This window comes from Triturus cristatus, chromosome 1_1, assembly GCF_964204655.1.
Source record: "Triturus cristatus chromosome 1_1, aTriCri1.1, whole genome shotgun sequence".
Taxonomy (NCBI): domain Eukaryota; kingdom Metazoa; phylum Chordata; class Amphibia; order Caudata; family Salamandridae; genus Triturus; species Triturus cristatus.
The window spans coordinates 1,273,025,845-1,273,048,827 of NC_140579.1; the positions used below are offsets into that span (position 1 = coordinate 1,273,025,845).

The window sequence follows — 22,983 nt, forward strand, 5'->3', positions numbered from 1 at the left end:
AGATACATCTTCTGTAATGTTGTTTTTTTTTTGCAAAGCAGATTTGAAATTGAAGGACTACCCAAGGAATTAATCACCGATAATAGCACTCATTTCAAATTCCTTACTATGAAGTTCATTGAGGGATTTCCCATCAAGCATTTGCAGATTCTTGTAGTCTCCCTTGTCTAAAGGTTTAGTTGAGCGTTTGAATAGGTTTTTTTAAAGGGGGCATACAGTCAGCTTTATTGTCAAGTGTTGCCGTAGAGGAGTTCTTGCAGGAAAAAGTATGCAATAATTTGGTACCTCCCCACAGTGTTACTGGTGAGTCCCCTTTCAAGTTATTGCGTAAAAGAATGCCCAAATGAACCTTATTCCCTGATTGGTTAGAAGATCTGAAAAGTAGTTCACCTAATCTAGTAATTAGTCTTGATATTGGAGGTGGAGATAAAAGCAAACAAATTGTCATGAAATCCAATTTTGAGAAAAAAACACTTCGCAAAGATTTTGGTTCTGGAAATAAGGGGTTGGGTGCTCAGTAAGAAAACCAACAGGATTAAAAAAAAAAGAGAATCCACAATTTGTGTGTATGTCGGAGTGAGCAAAGTTTCTAAAGTAGCAGTGTTGTTGGAAGGGAAAGGTTGGTGGAGTAGGAGTCTGGTACTGCTTTCTCCAAAACTAGGCTAAGAAAATTTGTGTGTGAAAAGATTGGGTGATTCTAGTATTAATAATTCTTGGTGGATTGCTGGAGAGAGTGCAACATATCCCTATTGGAACAAGCAGGACCAAAGAAGTCAGTCTTCAAGTGATCTGTCTGATTTTTCCAATGGTTCTGAAGAAGTGGCTTCAGAAACCTCTTCTCTGTCCAAATCACATTTTCTAGTTGTACCTGTGAGTAGAGTAACCACTGATTGATTGGATTTTAATGTTCCTCCGACGTGTGTTGCTAGACCCACTCACAGTGTGTCTGTTCCTGTGAATTTTAAGGATTATTACATACGTTGAACTTGTAATGGTTAATTTGTACATTTATTTGTTTCATTCACTGTTTGCTTGCTGTTATTGCATTGTTTTTTGTTGTTGCTCCCCCCCCCCCTTATTTTGTCTATTTTTTGGAAGTTTTGTTTTGTAAGAGTAAAGGTGATGTAAGATTCTTTACTGTACTGCTGCTCTCTTGCTGGTCTTGTGATGTATGTAATTGTGTGATTTGGAATTTCTTTAAACTTATTTTTAGTGAGGTTTTAGTTCATGTCCAGTGTGGTAACAACAAACGGGCCATAGCGTTAAAAAAGATAGCGTTTCAAACATCAATGGCCATAGTAACAGAGGCAGACATTTCAGATTGTAAAATACCATAGTTTGAACAATTGATCACATGAATGTTCCGATTCCTGCCTTGCCTGTGTTCTGTGCAACTCTTGCTTAGTCCCTCACAGATGCTGGTAGAACAGGAGGTGCAATCATGGTCTCCATTTAGTTCAGCTTAATAAACTCATCTTCATCTCGTGTCATCTCCTCTTTACAAAGGTATAATTAACTTCAATATTCTGCTGGGGGTAGACTGCAAGGTGGATGTTAAAATGTTTAAAATGAAGAGATCCTCTTTTGATGTGTTACCACAGCATTAGGAAAATAAATATAGGCAAAACATAGACACGTTTTTAAACAAATGTTATTGTCAAATTGCACAGAAGATGCAGGGCTCTGTACTCCATAGGCCACTGCCGTATCCGTTTATACATTTGCAGGACAGCAACTGACCTTTTTGTGAAACAAAGCTACCAAAATATGACATTGAGTATCTGTTAGGATATCGGACCCTCCATCCCCAACTTGCCTCCCCCCCCCACCCCCCGAGTTGCGCAACGAACCTTGAGACCAGTCCACCAGCTGATAATATAGGACTAAACGAAATAAATGAGAAACCAGACCAGAAGTAGGAAAGTGCCAGTCTTAGCATACACACACACACACACCCAGGCTACCCCGCACCCATCGTGCAAGGCCCAACCTCCCCGTCCCTACCCTCATCTGCTGCGATCGGAGGCTCCAGCCACAAGCCCCTATAGTCCGCCCACCGCTTCCATATTTTGTAGTGCTTACACGAACATCCCCGGGCCACAAAGATTGGCTGTTTCAGCCCCATGCAGAAGTCAAGACCATTTTTCCAGGCGGCCACCGAGTGGGCCCCTGTATCCTTCCACCTCCTGGCTATATCACGTTTCGCCAATGTGAGGCCCAGCTGCATAAGATGCCGTTTATAAACATTGCCCCGATCCCTTCCATCACATGCAGCAGGGCGAACTGTGGTGTGCGTGGGAGTGTCCACCCTGAAACCTCCGATAGGCAGGAGAATACCCCCCTCCAGAAAGAGGCACTCCGGGGAGGCAATCGATCCCGCCCGCCGCAGTCGAACTCTAGTAAAATAAACCCGGTGGAGGTACTTAAATTGAATGAGGCGGAGAGACACTTTTTTTTTTTAAATCAATATCAAGTGTTAATTCTCACACAGTGGTGTTTTTGGAAATGAAATGAAATGCAAAATATTGAAGATGAAAAGCTGTTTTAGTTATCTAAATTTATGATTGCAGCCAAGACCTCTTTCACATTGTTTCTTTTGTGAGACAGTCGGCTGGTTAACAAGGATTAAGTGTTGCTACAGACAGATCTTTAAAAGCAGATATTTGCAAGATCCTGTTAGCGAAATAACCAGTAATTGTTCATAGTTTTAATGCATGGAAAATATATGTCGGTAAATAAAATATGAAAGGAGGAGACTGCTTTATGATTGAGGGTAAGGAACTCTTTTTGTATGATCTCTTCCCCACTCCCACCCGAAGGTTTTGACCTGATGCTGCTGGTTTTTCAACTCTGTATGGCACTAAGCCCTGCTGTCCAGGCCCCAGTGCATATGCCTGACCCCCAAAGTACGTGTACAATTGGCTAATACATGATTGGCTTAATTACCTTACCCGTAAGCCCCTAGTATATGCTACAAGAGATACCCAGGGTTAGTTAATTTAATATCACTAGTGGACTGTGGAACTTTATTGTGACACCCACCACTACAGTGACCGAGGTGAAAACATGACTCTGGACCTGCCACTGCAGCCTAGTTAGGTAGCGTGTTTGCCAGGTCAAAACCTTCCTTTTTAATATAATAAGCCACCTCTAGGGAAGGCCTTGGTAGCTGTGAGAAAGTGCCTTCTTTCTGCATGGTTGCCCCCACTTTTTGCTAAACTGCTGATGTGCTATGACTGAGTGTGCCCTGGGCTCCTGCTACTCAGGTGCCCAGGGCCTGTGTTATTTCCCTAAAACTGCATTGAAACCAAAATCCAATTGGCATTTCTGGCCACAGGTCAGCCCCTGATAAATGGTACCCAGGGCACTGACCAAGGAAGACCTCTAAGGGCTGCAGCACTTATTGTGCCACCCTTAGAGGCCCTATAACTTTACAAGAGTCGACATGGCACACATCCATGTGTTCCATGCCTATAACCCACTGCCCTGGTATAGATCAGTCACCCCTCTAGCTGGGTCCCTTTTTACCAGTGGTGAGGGTACAGGAGCATGAGCTCTGTACCCCAACAGTGTCTAAGTCCATTCTTTGACACTGTAAGTGCAGTGCTGCCATGAAGAGAATATGGTGCTGGGAGTTGGTCATTACGAACTCCACAGCACCATAATGGCTTCATTGTAAAACTGAGAAGTTTAGTATCAAACTTCTCAGCACATTAAACCCACTCTGATGCCAGTGTGGGATTTAATAACAAAATGCACACAGAGGGCATCTTAGAGATGCCCATTGAAAAACGACCTACCACTGGTGTTCAGGCTGAGTGGCTGCTTTCAGCTGCCACCACCAGACATGTTTCTGGACCCCTGGGTTGAGAGCCTGCTGCTCTCAGGGGGCCTGAAAACAATACACATCCTGGGACAAGGTGCAAAGCCTCCTCCCCAGGATGGGCAGGGTCCACGAAGCTGAAACCTCAAAGGCTTGCTGCCTTTAGGAGCTTTCCCAGGCCACTTGCTGCTTTCATCACCTGGTCCTCACTGGTTCTGACCCCCACTTTGGGCAGGAGAGCCAGTGGGAAAAACAAGTGAGGTGTGCCCACCTCTGCCAACTCCACCCCTTAGGTGGGGGAGGCGAGGTGAAGCACAACTCTCAGTCCCCACCATCTTTCAGACGGGGGGGATCCAGTCAACCAGGGTGAGACATATGCCTTTCTCCCACTGGAGGTCAATAGCCCATTGGCTACTGACCCAGAGACCCCCCAAAACACCCCCTAAATACCAGTATTTAGGGGTCAGCCCTGAACCAAGAAAGCAGATTCTTGCAACCTACTAAGAAGGACAAAAGACGCCCATCAGAGGAGACTGCAGAGAACAACTGACTTGGCCCCAGCCCTGCCGGCCCGTCTGCAGATTCCAGAGATCCTGCACCAGAAGTCACCCTGTCCTGCAGTCGGAGACCTCCAGAACCCTGTGAGGACTGACTGCCTTCAACAAAGACCAGATCTCCTGTGAACAGCAGCTCTGTTCAAAAGAAACAGGCAAGCCCTGCCCTGCCTTCCAAAGAAAAGAATTTGTCTCCCATGAACACCGGATTTGTTCCGACCCGAGTTCGAGTGGCCCAACACCACAAGGAGGTCTCTCCGGTGAGCCTAACCTGAGATCCCTGACCTGCCTCAAGCTTCCAGCTGATGACTACAGCCTCAATCCGGAGGGTCCCCCAAACCGCGACAAGGAGCTGGTAAGAAGACCCGACCCTAAAATACACCACTGCACCCGACGCCCCACTGCCTTGGGTGGCCCAACAGACGGTGTCCAACCAACCCCCAGCATCCCAACTTACCTCTCGAAGTGGTGCTCTCTCCCAGAAGACCTTCATCCCCGAGCCTGAGGTGTGTTTGCAAACCAGAGAATCCACATTGAAAGTGACAGGGCACCCAACGCCAAAACAGCACCCTGCACCTGACTGCACTAGTGCGGCTGTGGGTGTACATTAGGTGCTTACTTCATCCCCCATTTGCCCTGAGCTAAAGTCCAGGAGCTTAGCTCCCACAACCTTGTGGCCTGCCCGTGAGCAGCCACCAACCAGAGGTCCCCTATCCCTCTTTTGATAACATTGGGTCTCGGCACTCTGCACCCGGTCACCCTAGTGCCGCTTGAGGGTACTTTGAGAGTGCATCTTCGACCCTGGGAGACCCCTGAGTCTAACCCCAGAAAACCAACTCCCACAACAAAGTACTTATCTGTTAACCAATAACTTCATTTCCTCCTTTCGGATGACGTTGACTGTTTTTTATGAAAACATTTCTAAGTGTGGAGTTGGAAAATTTATAAAAGTCTAAACAACTGTGTACAAATAACCAAAACACACAGGAAATGTCCTAGTGCCGTATCCAGGTATACTACACTGTGTAAGAAAAGTAATCAGCAAAGTAAAATATATGACCTACTACTGAAAAGTCTTTATAAAGTATATGTACAATATTTCAAGATATTGCATTTCCAGTAATTCTACTGTAACCAAACCAAAGTATATATAGAACTGCAATTCAAACGGTATTGTTACTGCAATGTATAAACCACTTACCTGTGCCAGGCTTGCTTGGTTCTAAGAAAAAAATATGACTAAATAATAATTTTATACAAAGCGAATTGGTCTGAATTCAGTCTGAGTGTGTGCAATCATTTGCTGATTGAGTGTGGACAACAAATGCTTAACTCTACTGTTAGAAATGGGATTTTTTGTAGGCTAGGGCATGTGCCAAAGCCCGGCAGAAACCACCAATCTAAACAGGATAAGGGAGTTGCTCTCTTAAAATAACCCCTGCTCTCACCCCCTTGGTTGCTTGGCACGAGCAGTCAGGCTTATCTTAGAGGCAGTGTGTAAAGCATTTGCACATAACCAACAGTAATACAGTGTAAGTACTACAAAAGGACACCACACCAGTTTAGAAAAGTATCCAATATTTTTATTTACTTAAGATGACCAAAAACAATAAAAATCCAAAATACAGTACTTAAAAATCTTAAGTTCTGAAAATATGCTTGAAAAACAGTTCCTTGATGTCGATAGCTCCATCCGGGGCTTTCACGGCGTCGTGAGCAAACAAATCCAAACCGTTCTGGCTGACCGTGGCGTCACGGGCCAGCTACTGTTTCGGGAAGATCCGCAAACAGTACCTTTTAGAAATGCAGGGTGTCAGCGGCCTCTCGTTGAGCTTCCGAAAGCACGGCGTCCGCAGGTGCCGGTTCTGGAGGTCAGTGCAGGAGTCGTCGGGGCCCTCTAAGTCACACACGTTGTAGATCGAACTCCTCTCTGTTGAAGTCAGCAGCGCTGGAGTCTGCAGGATGGCGTCGGCGGTGAGGCCAGTGTCGCGGTGTGAAGTGAATGCGGTGCTCGTCACGGTAGGTCGCGGTGCAAGCAGTAGCAGTGGCGTCGTCGTTGCTGGAGCGCTGTCGTTGGCTGATGAACTGGAGTCGATGGTGCCAGTAGGCCAAGGCTGCAGTGTGGGTTGAGGGCGGTGCGTCGCGCAACTTTATGAGCAGTGCCCCCGAACCACGGTGCAAACTGAGGCGTCTATTTCGGCATGGAGCGGCGTCATCGGTGAGGCCAAGGCGTCATCGCGAAGTGAGGCGGTGCAGAGTGCGGTGCCCACAGGTCGCGGTGCAAGCAGCGGCTCGGTGGCGGCGTCAACAGGTGTCGGTGAGACCAGGGTCACGGTGCGCTGTTGCGGCGATGCCATCTGCGATTACTTCAGGACACGGAGTGTCAGCGTAGACGTCGTTGGGTTGCTTTTCTTCTGTTGCAGCACAAAACACACAGTTCCCAGTGCTGAGGGCAGAAGAGCTTGAAGTCTTTGCTGTTCCTGAGACTTCTTGAATGGGGGCAAGCTCTACCTCAAGCCCTTGGAGAAACTCACAAAAGTAGATTGCAGAAAGTCCAGTCCTTTCACTGCCCAAGACCGAAGCCGCCACTGCAGGCCAACACAGGCACACCGCATAGTTTTAGTTACTCCTCACAGCTTCTACAGCTCTTCTTCTTGGCAGTCTTCTTGGTCCAAAAGAGTTCTAAAGTTCAGGGGTCTGGGCCCCAATATTTATATTCCAAACTCCTTTGATTTCTTAGGCAGAGAGTGTCTGTGCCCAGCCAAAACTAGTTCTGCCTTCTCTGGTGTGGCTTCCTGGCAGGAGGTGGAGGCCTCATTGTCGGAGGCAGACCGACCCATTCCGATGCAAGGAAATCTCCTCCCCCTACTCTATTCAGCCCTTTCCTGACCCATCTAGACTATTCAGAGCCACTCCTGCTCCCCAGCCCCTGTCATCCAAAACCCAGGCAGTCAATCCACAAACCCAGCAGAGGCACACTGGATGGTTAGGCAAGAAAATACCTACTTTCTAAAAGTGGTATTTTCAAACACAGAATGTAACAAGCATTGAAAATGCAATAGGTCTCGCCTTTGATTAAGTTAAAGCCATTTGCTTTGCTAATGGTATTATGGGGGCACATCCTGCTTGTTAGAGGTGGGCAGGGGGCACAGCAGTGCTGGGAGACGACAGAGGCGAGCTATGGAAAAACTCTGGCGGTTTAGCAAGCTTTTATAACCTCTGGCAGGCAAGGAGAGATGAGACCGAGTCAGTCACACGTTGGACTTCACCTGTCACGCAACTCTCCCTGCCCCAGCCCTACTTGCTTCTGGGAGCCACCGGCCTGCCATGAAATCTGCAGATTTCAATGCAGGCTAGTAGCACTCTGGCACCAGCGCAATCCCAGGAGAAAGTCAGGGTGCCCGGAGAGAACAGCCCGCATCCCGGAGCCAGGAGGGGAGGTTCATTCCGGAGGTAGCAAGCGGAGGGAAGCGGGAGGAGAGAACTTCAAGCACAGACATCAAAGGCTCTCTGCACAGCTGATGAGCAGATCTTTCCTTTTGTTCATATTTTATACAGATGACAAACAATGTGTATTAACTCCTTGTCTCTCGGACGAAGACGGGTAAGAGGCTGTGCATGTGCAAGGGTTCTAAACCTAGAAAACGGCATGCTGGGGAGCAAAGCCTTTAATCGATTCGATGGGGAATGCACTAATTTTGTTTATATTGCAACATAAATCCAAGACTACAAGTCCCAGAATTCAGTGAGTACATCTGGACTGGAGCAGTTCCTCACTCGTGGACTCTGGAAACATGGTAGCTATGTCTACCGAGAAAGTTCATCTCACGAAACGGGCTAACGTATAGATTCGGTTAGTTCAGGTTATCGCTCGCACGTCCGCATTAATTATCTAATTTATTTAGGCTAATGAACGTGCGTTGCCTTCGTAGGTAACGCACCGCGCAGAGTGGGTGAATTAGTGAATTACAGGATTGCCCGCCTCCTTGCACCACCCCCTTACCCCACCTCCCCCCCTTCTACTGTGTCCTTGCTTTGAGGTTCTGCTTTCCAGATGTGCGCACATTCCTCGCAGAGGGCCTGTGAAACTGCAAGCAGATGTTTACATTTTTTTTTCCACTCGCAAGTAATGCCCCCTCGGCCTCCAGCAGCCACTGGGAGCCGCCCGTTCAGGCCGGAAACGCCGTATCCCAGCTCGTTTCGGTTTACTCTCTAAAGTAAAAAGGCCCGGTTTAAATGACCCTGCAGGGGACGGGCCTGCACAAGTCCCCCGCCTTACCCAGAGTACTAGTGCATATAATGAGGCACGGATGGAAGGGGTCTGGTGCACACATCTCATGGGTAGCTTTACTGACACCATTGTTTTCTCTCACATACCGTGCAGGCCGCAGAAAGGTGCATTCATTAACCACCTCTGCAGGCACCACCCTGAGAGGTCACTCCGTGGTTACACTAATAGCATTAATCTCCATCCAGACACGGCATCTCTCGCCCTGCTGCGAACTCTTGGGAAAACAGTCTGCTTGCAAGAAATGTCTTTGAGAACCTCAGCCGGGATCAATCTGTGTGATCCGATGGCAAATGAAGGATCAAGCACGGAGCCCCGAAGTCCGTTTCTGAGCGCTTGTGAATGCACTTCTGAGCGCTTGTGAATGCACTTGTGCTCGCTCCAGCCGGAATGCCAAAAAAAGTCCTCACCCTGTAATTGAAGGTGAAAGTAACACGCCACCAGTAAACGATCCAATTCCCAGTGGGCGGGGCCAAAAAGAGACAAGGCAGCAACAAGGATGGACTAAGAAGCCTCCTTTACCATCAGAAGCCAGCGTTTTGCATGGAAGATGATGCCAGCGAATGAGGAAGATGGGCGGGGCTTCAACTCCGCCTCTGAGTGCTTTGGAATCTGTATTGATTCCAAGACGCCCTCGTATGACGAGAGCAGCGCATGCGTGCTGCTTTTGCCAGCTGAGACCTAAAAATCACCTTCACTAAAAGATGCATTTTTAGAATCTGAGTTCAGGCATACTAAACTTCATTTTCCTACCTAGATCCCAGGGCCAGTTATGTTTATAAGATGTTATAAACAAACTCCCCATTCTGTCTTATGGGGAACAGGTAGCCTTGCAATAGTGAAAAACGAGTAATTGACTATCAGGACATGCCACATACACCAGGGCATGTCCTACCATTCACATACACTGCACCCTGCCCACAGGGGTACCTTGGGTCTACCTTAGGGGACTGACATGCAAGAAAAGGGAAGGTTAGGGCCTGGCAAGTGGGTGTACTTTCCAAGTCGACATGGCAGTACCAGACTGCAAACAGGCTCTGCAATGGCAGGCCAGAGTTACATTCACGGGCTGATTGGGTCGGTGGTACAATCCAGTGCTGCAGCCCACCAACAGCATTTGATTTACAGGCCCTGGCACATGCAGTGCACTTTACTAGGGACTGACACATAAATCAAACAGGCCAATCATGGAAACACCAATCCATAACACAGTTTACACGGAGAGCATATCCACTTTAGCACTGATCAGCAGTGGTAAAGTGCCCAGAGTCCTAAAACCAACACAAACATGTCAGGAAAAAATAGGAGGAAGAAGCAAAAAGTTTGGGGATAACCCTGCCAAAAGGGCCATTTCCAACATCTACCCTTGATAAAGCCTTACTGCTTGCCCACACTACCACAAATGGCGAGTAAGGTGATATCTGCTTTTACCTCTGCCTACCTTTGGGGTTCCACTGGACTCTGTATACACTATACCTCATTTTGGTATAGTATATACAGAGCCAGCTTCCTACAGTTGGTGCATCATTGGCAGAGTAGGATGAAGCCTTGTCCCTACAGGACTCTAGATAGAACAAGAAATAGCTCTGCACACTTGTAAGTATTCAGTCTTGGCAACCCACAGTGAGGTACAACTATAATACAGTTGTTTGCTTTAGTAAAAAGTCAATGTTATTCTGTTGGTATTGAATCTCGTCTGATTCGAAAACCTCGTTTCGAATCAGACGATCGTGGAAGGACGGATGTACACTGTCATCGACCTATCCTTTGTCCTTATGAAACTATAAGATGTACAATGTCTGGACAAACTTTTTCTTAAACAGACACGGTTAGTCATACTGGAAATGGATATCTGATAATAGAAAAAGCCTACTTTTTGAGCCCTGAAGAAGTCCAATTGTGGACGAAACGCGTTGGCGGTTGCAAGATGTATAAAAGATGAAAATTCAATACAAACAGAATAACATTGAAATTTTACTAAAGCAAACAACTGTATCCCAAACGTAGGACAGATTGGGCCCGTCCGTGCAGTGGCATCTCTAGAACGATGCTGCACCAGGGCACCCCACCTCAGCCACCAGGGGCAAGGCCATAAACGAAGAGGCGCTACAGGAAGTATAGGCCTGTGCCAGCTGCCACGGGCGAAGTTGTCTGGTCATCCCAGATCTGTCACAGGGGCAAAGCCGTGCCAACAGCACGCAAGCTCAGGACCCAGGCGCGGCTCTATCATCTCCTCGCCACCACTGGCCAAGTTGTTCCGCACCTCCAGGAATCTCGCCACAGGGGGCACAGATGTGCCAATAGCACCACAAGCTCCATTCAATGCGAGAGCTCTCCCATAAGCAGCTGCCATCTGTAGGGAGGATTGCGAGCTCAGCAGCCCAGTCTTCTCCCCGCTACCACAGCAGTGCCCGATGGCTCCAGTCCAATCGGCGGGATCCCACTGCTCCCCGTGCGTGGCTGAAGGTCATTAGCAGCCAGGATGGGTGCCTGAACAGCAGGATAACGGGGATTTCTCTGGGCTGGCAGGAGCAGTCTTTGAGACTGCTCCGATCAGCAAGCAGTTAAGCCCCCCCCCCCCCACCTCCCGGCACTATAATTCCTTATTCTTGAAGGAGCTTGCTCTGCTTTTTAGGTTGAGCCTAGCGCAGGGCGATGACCTTTTGGAATCCGTCTGTACTTTCAAACACTCGTGCTTGTGGTGGCATCCACCTTGCGGGAGCGAGCAGCCAGGGGCCATTTGTTTCCAATTGTCGTGGCCACGCGCGCGCCTGCACTTTTCAAGCACTCGTGCTTCTGTTAGCTGATGACTTCCTGTGATCAGGCTGGTTACTTCAATAGCCTTGGCTTGGAAGCATAAGCGCTCCTCAGACATCATTATTTTTTTTTTAAACACCCACGGCATTCACGTTTTATTTTTTGGGTGAGAAACACACTGGTTACTTTGCCTTGGCTCTGAAACAAATGTGCTCTGCTGACCGAATTATTTATTCATTTTTAAACACACATGGCATTCAAGTTTCATTTTTGTTTTAACAATAAATACACAGGAGAGCCGATGCGAGATCCCGCCCATACCCCATTGCCACTGAATGTGAAAGAGGATGAGGCAAGCGACTAGCTGCAGCTTTCCTATCTCACCCGCTAGCATCGGCCTCCTCTTTTGTGCTCCTCATCCAGCCTCATTTGCTCCAGAGCAGCAGCTCGGCAGCCGCTTGGCACCCCACCCCAACACAGAATCTGCTCCCCAACAAAAACTAAACACCCATCCAAACCACACCCAGAAACACTTCTCCAACAAACATTGGCATAGCCAATAGATCTAGCTTTTGGGACCTTATAAGTATTTAGTTATGCAGCACAATATCCTTGGTGCAACAACATCAACTGTTGCATGGCTAAACACTTATAAGGTCCCAAGGGCGCGACCTATTGGCTATGCCAATGCTTGTTCTTTGCTGGCTTTGGGATTATACATGGATGTCATGTACAGGTAATAAATACATAGAATTTGAAAACCTCTGATTTCACTAGTTGGTTCTACCCCACCTAAAAGTATATTGATCAAAATGTTGATAAATTAAAAAATGTATACGCATTCCCATCAGAAATTATCTGTTAAAATGGTCTGTAACGTAGTGTTCATCTATAACCGTACATACCCATGCTACATTTGTTACATTTGAGAAGTGCTGATTATTTACCACAGAGAAGTACTTTTGTAAGAAAGTCATCTACAGTTAATATTCCATCTTGAAACCACTGTTGATTGTAGTAGGAATTTTGTGATGTCTCCAAATCGTACCACTTATGGCACTTTATGCCCCTAATAGACATCATTTGTTTTGAATCATTGAGCGTCTGTGGCAGATTTGAGCTCAAGTATGATGAGCCAAAACTTTTATAAAACTGGTCTCTCTAGCCACTCCATAACTGGCCTCTCTAGTAACTCAGTTTTTAGGGGATTGTTTTTAAATCTGATGAAAAAGGCAATACTTTAATGTGCCATCTGAGAAATGGCTTTTTCTTGTAGCTATTTTGAAGATGAGGAGGAGGATTCCACTAACATGGATTTGCCGTACATTCCTGCGGAGAATTCACCAACACGCTTGCAGTTTAAATCTAAACTGGCTGATTCAGACAGCGAAGAGGACCCCTTGGAAGCATTCATGGCTGAAGTGGAGGCAAGTTGTCACTTAATTGCTTGTGTATCACAATTGTAATTCTATCCTTGAGTGTGCACATGTAAAGTGATGACTAAAATGTAGTCTGGTACTGAATATATTTAGCTATGAATGGTAGATAAATGCATCACAGTTATTAACCAGTCATATTCAGACCCTAAGGTCTTCTGCCGTTCCCTCCGGTTCTGAAGGAATGGTATTGTACGATAATGGTATTTAGCACTTGCTTTATCTCACAAGGTGTTTAAGTGCTTTGCGAACTGACCGCACTCTACTATGCAGGATTACAGTCTTACTGAGTTGGTCAAGCATAATGTTTACAGTTAATCATGATGTTTCAGTCTGATTCACTATAATTCAATTTGAAGCATTTAGTACCTATTCCAAATCCTGGATGTTAGTTTAATATATTCCAGTTAATGCGATGCTTTACTGTTTTAGTACTGTTCCCATGCATATGGATACTTGTCATGCTGTTAGTGTTATAGTTGTAATTTTGTTAATGCACAGTTCTTCGTGTCATTTGTGAGGAGAAGGTTTTGTTATATAGATGCAGTGGAAAGTGTCATTTAGCTTGATGAGTTTAGACGTTTAAAACTTTGGTATGTTTCTATAGTCAACAGGATAGGTTAATACTACTGGGGAATTATACAAATGTTCACACACTTTATTATTTTTGTTCATGTGCTAGCAAGACCTAAGTTATGTCTGACATAAGAGTGTCATACATGTTGCAAATTATGTAGTAAAGTCACACATCTCAATTGACAAAACCTTTATTTTGAAAGTAATAATGGTGCGCTCCAGCTTGAAAGATGCATCTTTGTTGCAACCTAGATGTGTCTATACAGTTCTTGCCGCTGTAGCTGGTATTGATGTGCAGAAATGTAACTTTCATAGGCCCTTCAGTTTAATCTCTTGTCTTATTAAGGGATGGCATTTATGTTAAGTTATGAGTCTTCAGTGTATATGTTGATACTCAGCAGGGTTCTGTAGTTCCTATCTTCCTATTATTGTAGCAGAGTGATACTGGTCTTTTTTCCAGCAGCTTCAGGCAGGAAAAACAGATCTTCCATCCTCTTAAATTCCAGGTGATTGTGGATGGCTCATATCAGTGCAAGATGTGAGTTGCTTAATTTAGTGCCTAGGATGAGAAACTGTGTGCCACTAATGGATTCCTTCTCATAGAGTGGAGGGATTGGTTGTGTTACTAACCTTGAACACAGTGTACTTTTCTGCGAGTCTCTTAAGCTTCATATGTAAGTAAGTTTTCTCTTTCTGGCCTTGTCTGAAGTGCAGAGTATATTGAAAGTAGACTACGTAACTACAAGGAAGCCAAGGGTACGCCTTCGAAGCTGGAATGGTTGGTGTTCTGAACTCTTTAAAAGAATCTCATAACAGTAACTGGTCTTCTGTGGGAAATGGAAATACAGGAAAATAGGCTGGAATGTTCTGTTGGTGTGAAATTTATTGTTACTTGGTTAGCTTAAGGGTTCATAGATAGGGATAAGTCCATCATAATTTCTAGATTACTTAACTAATTTTGAAATTGGTGGTGCTCTTAGGTCTTCTGCCCAGCCTGTCAGTGTATAATAGTTTATCCACTTTACTAAAATTTGAATTTTGTTTTTGATGCATTGAATTTATGGTGGTTTTCATCCAGGGTTCCACGTCTCTGAAGCACTCACCTGCATTACAGACTTCAAGGTCATTTGGTTTTTTCAGTTTGGGGATTATCTGTATAGATCTAACCTGAGGCAAATGTTTTGAGAATTCTGGGTGGATGGTGGAGTACCAAAATGTTTGAAGCTGTACAGCCTGTACAGTTTCAAGGTGAATGGAGTTATAGAATTAATGAATATTTTGTCCATAAGATATGATTCCGTTGATAATGTTTCTTTCAATCCCAATGAGTCTAAGTAGTAGTCTAAGTAGTAATGTTTCATGATGCAGTATTGAAGCCTGCCTTATTGAAGCCTGCCTATAGGTCAAGGTGCAATAGTGCTTCTACACTGTTTTCTATCCATCGTTCTATTCAGGTCACCCAAATGGAGATGAAGGCTGACTCCATACTCCTACTTGGACAGAAGGCGGGTTATAATGTCTTCTAGGACATTTTGTGAAGTTCCTTTATGAGGCACATGGCGTCTGAAATCCTGACTGAGTAACGAGCACTATTTGATTTAGATTTTTAGGTTGAGCCTAGCGCAGCGCGCATGCGCTGCTCTCGGGAAACGACCTCTTGGAATCACTCTGGACTTTTCATACGCTTGTGCGTGGTTTTTTTGGAGCATTTTTTCAATTGGGCTTTGCATGCGTGTCTTTGTAAAAGGACAGCACGCAATTGGGCAAAGGCGGGTGCATGACCCACCTTTCCCAGAAAATGTATCTGCCCACGGCTTGCGGTTACGAGCTGCGGCGCGCACTGTGCCATGTCAGATTTCACACGAGTGTGCGCGCACCACTCGTGCGACTCTGCAGCTGCATTCCTCACATCCCACGGCGTTTTGCCTGCGGGAGCGAGCAGCTGCAGTGCCTCCTTGTTTTTAAACATTAAGCAATATCACCGGTTTCACATTCGCTCCCCAGCTACACCAGACAACAAAATAGTACACAGAAATAAAATGCGTTATTCCGGTTAGAAAAAACGATACTTAGGAGAGGTGTTAAATTCAAGGGCCTTTTTCCAATACTGAGTCACAAGCTGTGGCTTCCTGCGAGGCTTCGCATCCGGCTGACGTTTTAAAAGCACTTTAAGTTACCTACAATACTGCCATTCACGCAGGACCATTGTTTATATAAAAGACGTCAAAAATCAGACTAAGGTGAAAGGAACTCCGTTTTTGTCCTAAAACAAATTCACTATCGCCAGAACGTCAAGCCCCTTTGTGCTAAGAAACAACTTCCTGTGAAGTAGTGTCCACAGGACTCTGAGTTCGGGACTTAGTCATTACTGCGTCACTGTCAGCAGAATCTGTCATCATAGCTCAGCACCCTGCCATAGAGTGGGGAGCAAACGCCATTCAGCCTGCCTTTAGAGCAATCACTGGCAGCGAAAAAAAAATCCCGAACCCCGCTGTGCACACCCACTCGCTGGGGCTTTCTGTATGTCTTGAGACCTTTAAAGTACAAAACAAGGTAGGCATGTTGTACACTTGCTAAGCATGTTTGTATGAGTGAATATGTAAATTAGACAACGATGGCACATTGCCCCACTGCTGCGATCCATTTGATATTAATATTAGCCTTAAAACTGATTCTACTTAAAAACAAGCCTTGGCATAGCCAATCGGTCTTGCCTTTGGGACCTTATAAGTGTTTAGTTATCCAGCACAATATCCTTGGTGCAACAACTGTTGCATGGCTAAAAACATATAAGGTCCCAAAGGCGAGGCCTATAGGCTATGCCAATGCTTGTGTTTGTTTTTTGTAAATGGAAGATTTATAAACCACTTTGTGCCTTTATAGGCTTATTTTATTTTGTCCACTTTTTGATTTTCACAATTGTTGTATAATCATGCATATTCATGGTTTCCGTTATTTTAAAAAATTGTTTTTTTTAACGTTTGTCCAGTGTGTCTGCCATTTAACTTTTTTGCTGTATAGCAGTTTTAATGGGGAATATCCCTAGACATGTGAAACTGAGTATGGTGGTGCTTTAGGCACGTCGTCTTCGTCTCTAAAAGTCAATAGCGTTTTTCAACGAACTAAGAACATTTGGTTTAGTTTTCTTTAACCAATCCTGCATCACTAACAATCACCAAAAATAAACATTCAGGAATGTTAGTCTATTGATGATGTCTTTTTTTGGTTCTGAGGCATATTGTGACATTCACTGGGTGGGCAATTTAAAGTGTAAAACTGATCCTCACTGTGCTATGAGATTTATTTGAGTTACTTCCTGGCTACATCTAATATCACTAAAGCCTGACGGGCAGCTGAAAATTATGCAGCTGACCTTCACAGGTTCCGTCCTCATGAAAGTGAGAAAATCGAGAGGATGAAGAGAAAAGATGAAATGTGGGCCAGGAGAAGTTGTTCTGTAGATACTCTACGTCTTCACGTCCATTTGCTGGAATAAATGTTGTCCAGTCTCGCTTATCTAAGAGCCACTTTGAATTCTGAGAAATAAGTGTATTCCATGAGTTTGCTAGAGTTTTAGAGAAATATCACAAACATCTTCTATGTACCAATTGCAAGGCTACACAGGAGACTTCTGCAATGTTTAGTAGGTGGTTGTCTCCATGGAAGTACAACTGGGAAGACCAACTTCATCTATCTCTTATCAGCGAGGCAATCCCTTCAGTGTTGGTGCAAAAAGTCAGATTGTCTGAAAGGAGTTGGGTTGAGAACCATCACAGAATATTGTGCCAGATGCTTCCTGGGTAGGTTGGGGAGCTCTCCTGCAGAAATGATCAGTACAGGGTCTTTGGTCAGACAATGTCTATTTCACAAAAATGTTTGGGAACTGAGGGCAACCCATCTAGCATTCGAAGCTTTCCTACCTCCTCTGACAGCTGACAAAATCCCGATTCAGGCAAACAACATCATAAGAATATACTATGAAGCAAGGAGGCATCAGATCCATGGCACCGCCTGTGGAAATTCAGGTGATTTGGGATGGTCTTTGATAAAGAAACCTAACTATTCAGGTTGCCAGTCCTCCAGAACCTTCAAGCAGGTTTACTTGGCACTTGTTACGTAGAAACATTATAAAACTCAAAATGCCCCTTACTTTTTTACCAGTGTGGTAACCAGAAAGCCTTTGCAATGTCCTTATCTGAAAGAAACACGTTAGTTAGATTCCTCACCTTAGAATATCCCCAGGCGTCAGACTGGATCCGGAAGATTTTTCGTCGGCAATACCCCTTGCGCGTCGCTAGGCGTCGTCTGCGGCTCCGCGTCCGTCGTCGGCGTCGTGCGCCGGAATGACGTCGTCGGAGTACTTAGACGCCGCCCTCGCGCGCTGACGTCAGTTCTTCTTTTTTCCGCGCCAGTAAGCGCAGATCCGGGAGAGCTACCCCTTTAGTCACTTTTTGACTAACTTTTTCGATCCTTTTTGATCTTGTCTCGACTCCGGTGCCGGTAGGATGCCTGGTTTTAAAGCCTGTGCTGTCTGTAGCCGCTTGATGTCGGTTACGGACCATCACCACCGGTGCCTTTACTGCTTGGGCCTCGACCACGACGCGGCGTCGTGTTCGGACTGCAAGGCCCTGACCTCGAAGGCTAGACGGTAGCGGTCCCGTAAGCTTCTCGAGATCCGCCACTCGGCTCCGCGCCCCTCTCGATCCCGGTCCAGGAGGAGGTCCAAGGATCGGTCGCGGAGCCGCAGCCGACGTCATCATCGGTCGTCGGGATCCAAGTCTTCGGGTAAGTCGAAGCACTCCAAGAAGTCCAAGAGGCGACACCGCTCTTCGGACTCCCCTCGCCGGTCGCGCGACTCGGCCGAGGGTCAGGGTGGTTCCACCCCTGCGGCTCCGGCGGAGCCGCAGGCGCCGCGCAAGTCCCCATACCCACCGGTCCCTGGGACTGACGCGACGCCGGCGGAAGTCAGTGCCTTCCTCTCGGCCATGAGGAACCTGGCTCCGCCGTCGACGCCCGCTGGCGCGCCTTCGGGCCCCGCGGACCCGACTGGGCAACCTTGCCTGCCGGCGGCTCCGGCCCCGGCGCCATCGACGGCTCCGGCCTAGACGCCGCAAGCGCCCGAGGGACCCGTGTGAGAAGTTGGCCTGATGTATGATGTCACTAGTTCTAGTGTACACCTTATATCAGTCCAAATACCCTTATGGTGATTGGTTGTAAAGTCAACCTTATAGACCAGCTATCCTAGTGGTAGCATGGACAAGAGCAGTCTTAGGCTAAACTCTGAATGGCATGTGAAGCCAGCTGTGATACCATATATAATCCCTTGAATGCCAAATGAAAGGACACCACAACAGATATATATATAAAATAAAGTGTATTTATTCTAGTCAAACCCTCAGCACTCTTTATGAGATTAGAGGTAAGTACAACACAGTCTCATTTAAGCATACATTAAGTCACACAGGTAAGTAATACAGTTAGGCCCTAGGGGCCACGCAAACCATATACTAAGTAAGTGGTATAAGGACCACTGTCACGGAAATAGAATAGACCTAGGCCTAGGGAATCGCTGGGGTTACACTACACTAGCTTTAGTTAGGAAGTGGGAGGCCCACAGGATTCGTGTGCAGAGTGGAAACACTCACGCGTAATGCGTAAAAGTCACTAGCAATAGTACAGTTTAGAAAACGATAGATTTAGGACACTTCCGGAGTAGCTAGGAAGTCGAGACTGGAAAACTAGACACTAGGATAGTCACTATCCTGATGAGCACCGGAGTACCCAAGTTACCTAGCCCACAGGCTGCGGGTGCATAGGGGTGAAGCTGCGTCGGTTTTCGTCGTTGACTCCCATGGATGCCTGAAGAAAGATGCTGACAGGCAGTCAGTGAAGAGTGTCCGGTGGATCCCAAGGCTGGGATCAAGAAGAGAGGAGACCTGCAAGCAGAAGGGACAGAGTCAAGGTCACTAGCCAGTGACCACGTGGAACCAGGAAGGAACCAGGCGATGTCGTGAAGATTGCAGGTGAAGGTGAAGCTTGTCGCTGCAGCCAGGAGGACCAGGAAGCGTCGAGGACGACCAGGACCAGGAGGCGAGCTGTCCCACGAAGGCTCTTGCTGTCGGCGGCGTCGAAGTTGGACTAGGACTCACCAAGCCTTGGCAAGCGGAACCCACGAAGAACGGAGGACTTGCTTCTGGTGCAGACCAGGAAGGTCTGGGGTGCTTCTTCTTTGCAGAGAAGCGGGAGCCAGTCTGGAGGAGCCAAACCAGCGCAGAAGATTTCAGGATGCGTCGTCACAAAGGCCACTAGCCAGCGGGCAAGCAACCGGACAGACGCGGCAAGCAGGAAAATGCAGAAGGGCCCCACGCAGGACTCGTGGAGTGTGGGGGGCTGATCTTCGGTGCAGATGATGCTTGGGGTTGGGGCTTCTCAATCCCCGGTGCACAACTTCGAGGGTGCCTCAGAAGCTGCGCTTGAAGTTACTAGCCACTTTTCCCAGGTAGCCGGTCCCACGTCGCTCGTCGCCTCCACGGACCTCACCTCAGCTCTGATGTGGATCAGGGTCGGAGAAGTCTGGAAGTCAAGGCTCTGGTCGGGCTCTGCAGTCGGTTCCTCGTAGAACTTGGGCAAAGCAAAGGGTAGTCTCTTGATGGTGCCTGTTTGCACAGGGTAGCCACTCCTTGGCCACAAGGGAGATTCTTCAGTCTTCTTCTTTCGTCGAATGTCGAAGGTCCAGAGTTTCTGTTCAAGTTTGCAGGTTCAGGATAATCTAAAGTCGTGAGGCCCAACTCCCACTCTTATACTAATCTGGGGGGCTGGGATACCTGCTAGGTCACGCCTTATGGGTGGGACCTGGGAGGGGGTGGTTACACCCACTTCCCTTTGTCCAGTTTCGCGCCAGAGCTGGGGCTGGAGTGCCCCAGCGCCGGTTTGAACTGGACTATGCAAGGAACACCTTGTGTGCCCCAGGCATGTCTCATTCCTTTCAGCCCACCCTGCCCCAATACACTAAAGGCTGTCTGGGGAGGTGCTAGCACCTCCCCAAGCAGGAAATCTATTGTCCAGGCCTCCCTGGCTGGGATCACTCCCAGCTGCAGGAGGTCAGACTTGTGTCGTGGCAGCAGCATCCATCTTGTGATGCTGAGGCTTTGGTCCGAGGCTAACAGTGAAGTATGATTTTAACATGTCTTTCCCTCTAGAAGGGGGGAATAATATCCTCATGTCCAGAAATGGCATGGGGGTATTATTCCACAGTGTTAGACACCTTACACGACATGTTTCGATAAAGCCAAACCATAGTTACCATAACCGTCTAAGACTATAAGGCACTTTAAGAGTATATGGTAGGCTATATCATAGAACAGCTATAAGGACATGGTTCCGAAAGCTGCAGACAGGCTCAGCTCATGCTAGAGCACCATCTCACATGTTACCAAGCACTCTGCCTCCAGGATTGTTAAGGCCTGCCATAGGAGTGACTGATCGGTACAAATGTGTCTATATGTAAGTTAGGTATAGGAATACTACACCTAAGCAAGGGGTGATTACACGACCTTGCCCCAGCTGAGTGATCAGCCAGTTGTGTCAAAATGGAAGGCCAGGCCAGGGGTGGCATAATACATGCTGCAGCCCCTGGTAGGCCTAGGGTACACCTATGCCCTGGGTACCTAGGGTACACTGTACAGGGGCCAATAAGGTGATCCTATCCAAATGGGTTATGCATCTAAAGTACATAGTATTAATTTAGAGAGAGAACAGCAGGGCTGTGGGTCTGATTAGCAGGCCCACAGCCACATCTAAGTCGAAAACCAGTAAAGCAAAAAGTGGGGGTCAACATAGAAAGCAGACCCTACTCTCCTACAACCCGTTCCCGAGTCCCCGCCGACGCCGGTCGACCTCGTCAAGCCTCCTCCGCCGGCGTCGACACCGGTACCACCTCCGACTCCGCTCGACGTCGAGCCCCGGTTCAGCCCCGGTCCGGGCCCGGCGCCGATACGGCGTCGATGGACGCCGCGTTCGGCGCCGCTGGAGACACATTTTGTCTATCGCCCGGCTCCGATCCTTCCTCCTGCATACCAGGAATCGGATGATGGGGGCGACTGGGAGGGATCTGAGGATCCTATGGCCGCTCAGGCTCAACTGTCACAGGACTGGGCAGATGAACTGGGGGAGGCCAGTGGTCTGGATACCTCTCCGGACACTGGATTCATCTCTCCTCCGACTGTGGCTTCGGAGGAGGGTGCTGCTTTCTCTGTGGTGCTGCGCAAGGCGGCCGCAGCCCTTGGGCTCGAGCTACCTGCCGTGGCTGTGAGGACTAACGTCCTCACTGAGGTGCTTCAGTCTGCAGCAAGCTCCACTGAGCCTCTGCTGCCATTCAATGAGGCCCTCACTGACGTTCTGCAGGGCACCCGGTCCAAGCCCTCCACAGTTCCTCCTGTGGATAGGAACGTCGCCAGGCGCCACCGCCCTGCTCCGGGCGACCCCAGTTTTCTGTCCCAACACCCTACCCCCGAGAGCCTGGTTATCCAGGCCTCTACCTCCCAATCCTCCTTCCCGACCGCTCCGCCGGACCGGGATTCCAAGAGGCTGGAACAGTTCGGCAAGAAGCTGTTCTCCTCCCTTAGCTTGGGTCTGCGGTCTTTGAACACCGCCTGCCTCTTGGAACGTTATTCCCACTCTCTGTGGGATACGGTGGAGGACGTGCTGCCCCTGTGTCCGGAGGAGGTCCAGACACGACTTACCCAGGCTCTGGCCGATGGGAGGGATGCAGCACGACATGCTATCCGATGTGGGCTTGACACTACGGACTCGCTGGGTAGGGCGATTTCTACCACGGTGGCGCTTAGACGTCACGCCTGGCTGCGGTTCACGTCCTTTTCGGGCGATGTCCAGAACACCCTCATGGACTTGCCCTTTGATGGCACTCGCCTTTTCGGCGAGAAAGCGGACAGTGCGCTGAATCGCTTTAAGGACTCCCGGGCTACGGCCAAGTCCTTGGGCCTCTCGGCCCCGCTGTCGCAAACTTCCGCCTTTCGCCCCTTTCGTGGCCAAGGAAGGGGTGCCTCCTCGCGTGCGCCTAGCCACCAGCCGCAGAACCAACCTGCCCGCGGACGTGGTTTCCGCCGAGGCGGTTCTGGAGGACGACGCGGTCAGCACACATCCACCCCGGCAGCATCCGCCTCAAAGCCTTCCTAGTCCGAGCTTTCAGGCCCATTCCACGCCAGTGGGCGGCAGAGTTCGCCATCACCTGCTCCACTGGCGGTCCATCACATCGGACAGGTGGGTGCTGCAAATCGTCCGAAGAGGCTACTCCCTCCCCTTCGAGACGACCCCTCCAGCCATGCCACCGCAGCACCACCGTATCTTGGGGGATCATTTGAATCTTCTCCACGAGGAAGTTTCGGCCCTCTTGGCCAAGGGGGCCGTCGAGCGCGTTCCGAGCCCAGAAGTAGGTCGTGGTTGTTATTCCCACTACTTTCTGGTTCCCAAGAAGGGCAAAGGGGGCCTACGCCCTATCTTGGACCTCCGGAACGTCAATGCCTTCCTCCG

The 22,983-nt window shown here is 48.0% G+C and overlaps 1 protein-coding gene across 2 annotated transcripts in view; it reads left to right on the plus strand.

The window, feature by feature from the left end:
- LOC146871945 (ATP-dependent RNA helicase DDX42-like) overlaps positions 1–22,983 on the plus strand; it is an 865,800-nt gene that overhangs the window by 140,749 nt on the left and 702,068 nt on the right. For both annotated transcript variants that reach the window (XM_085652377.1, XM_085652387.1), the window contains exon 3: positions 12,699–12,849. In XM_085652377.1, the coding sequence (XP_085508503.1) occupies positions 12,699–12,849 (151 nt within the window). The remainder of the gene's footprint in view (positions 1–12,698; positions 12,850–22,983) is intronic.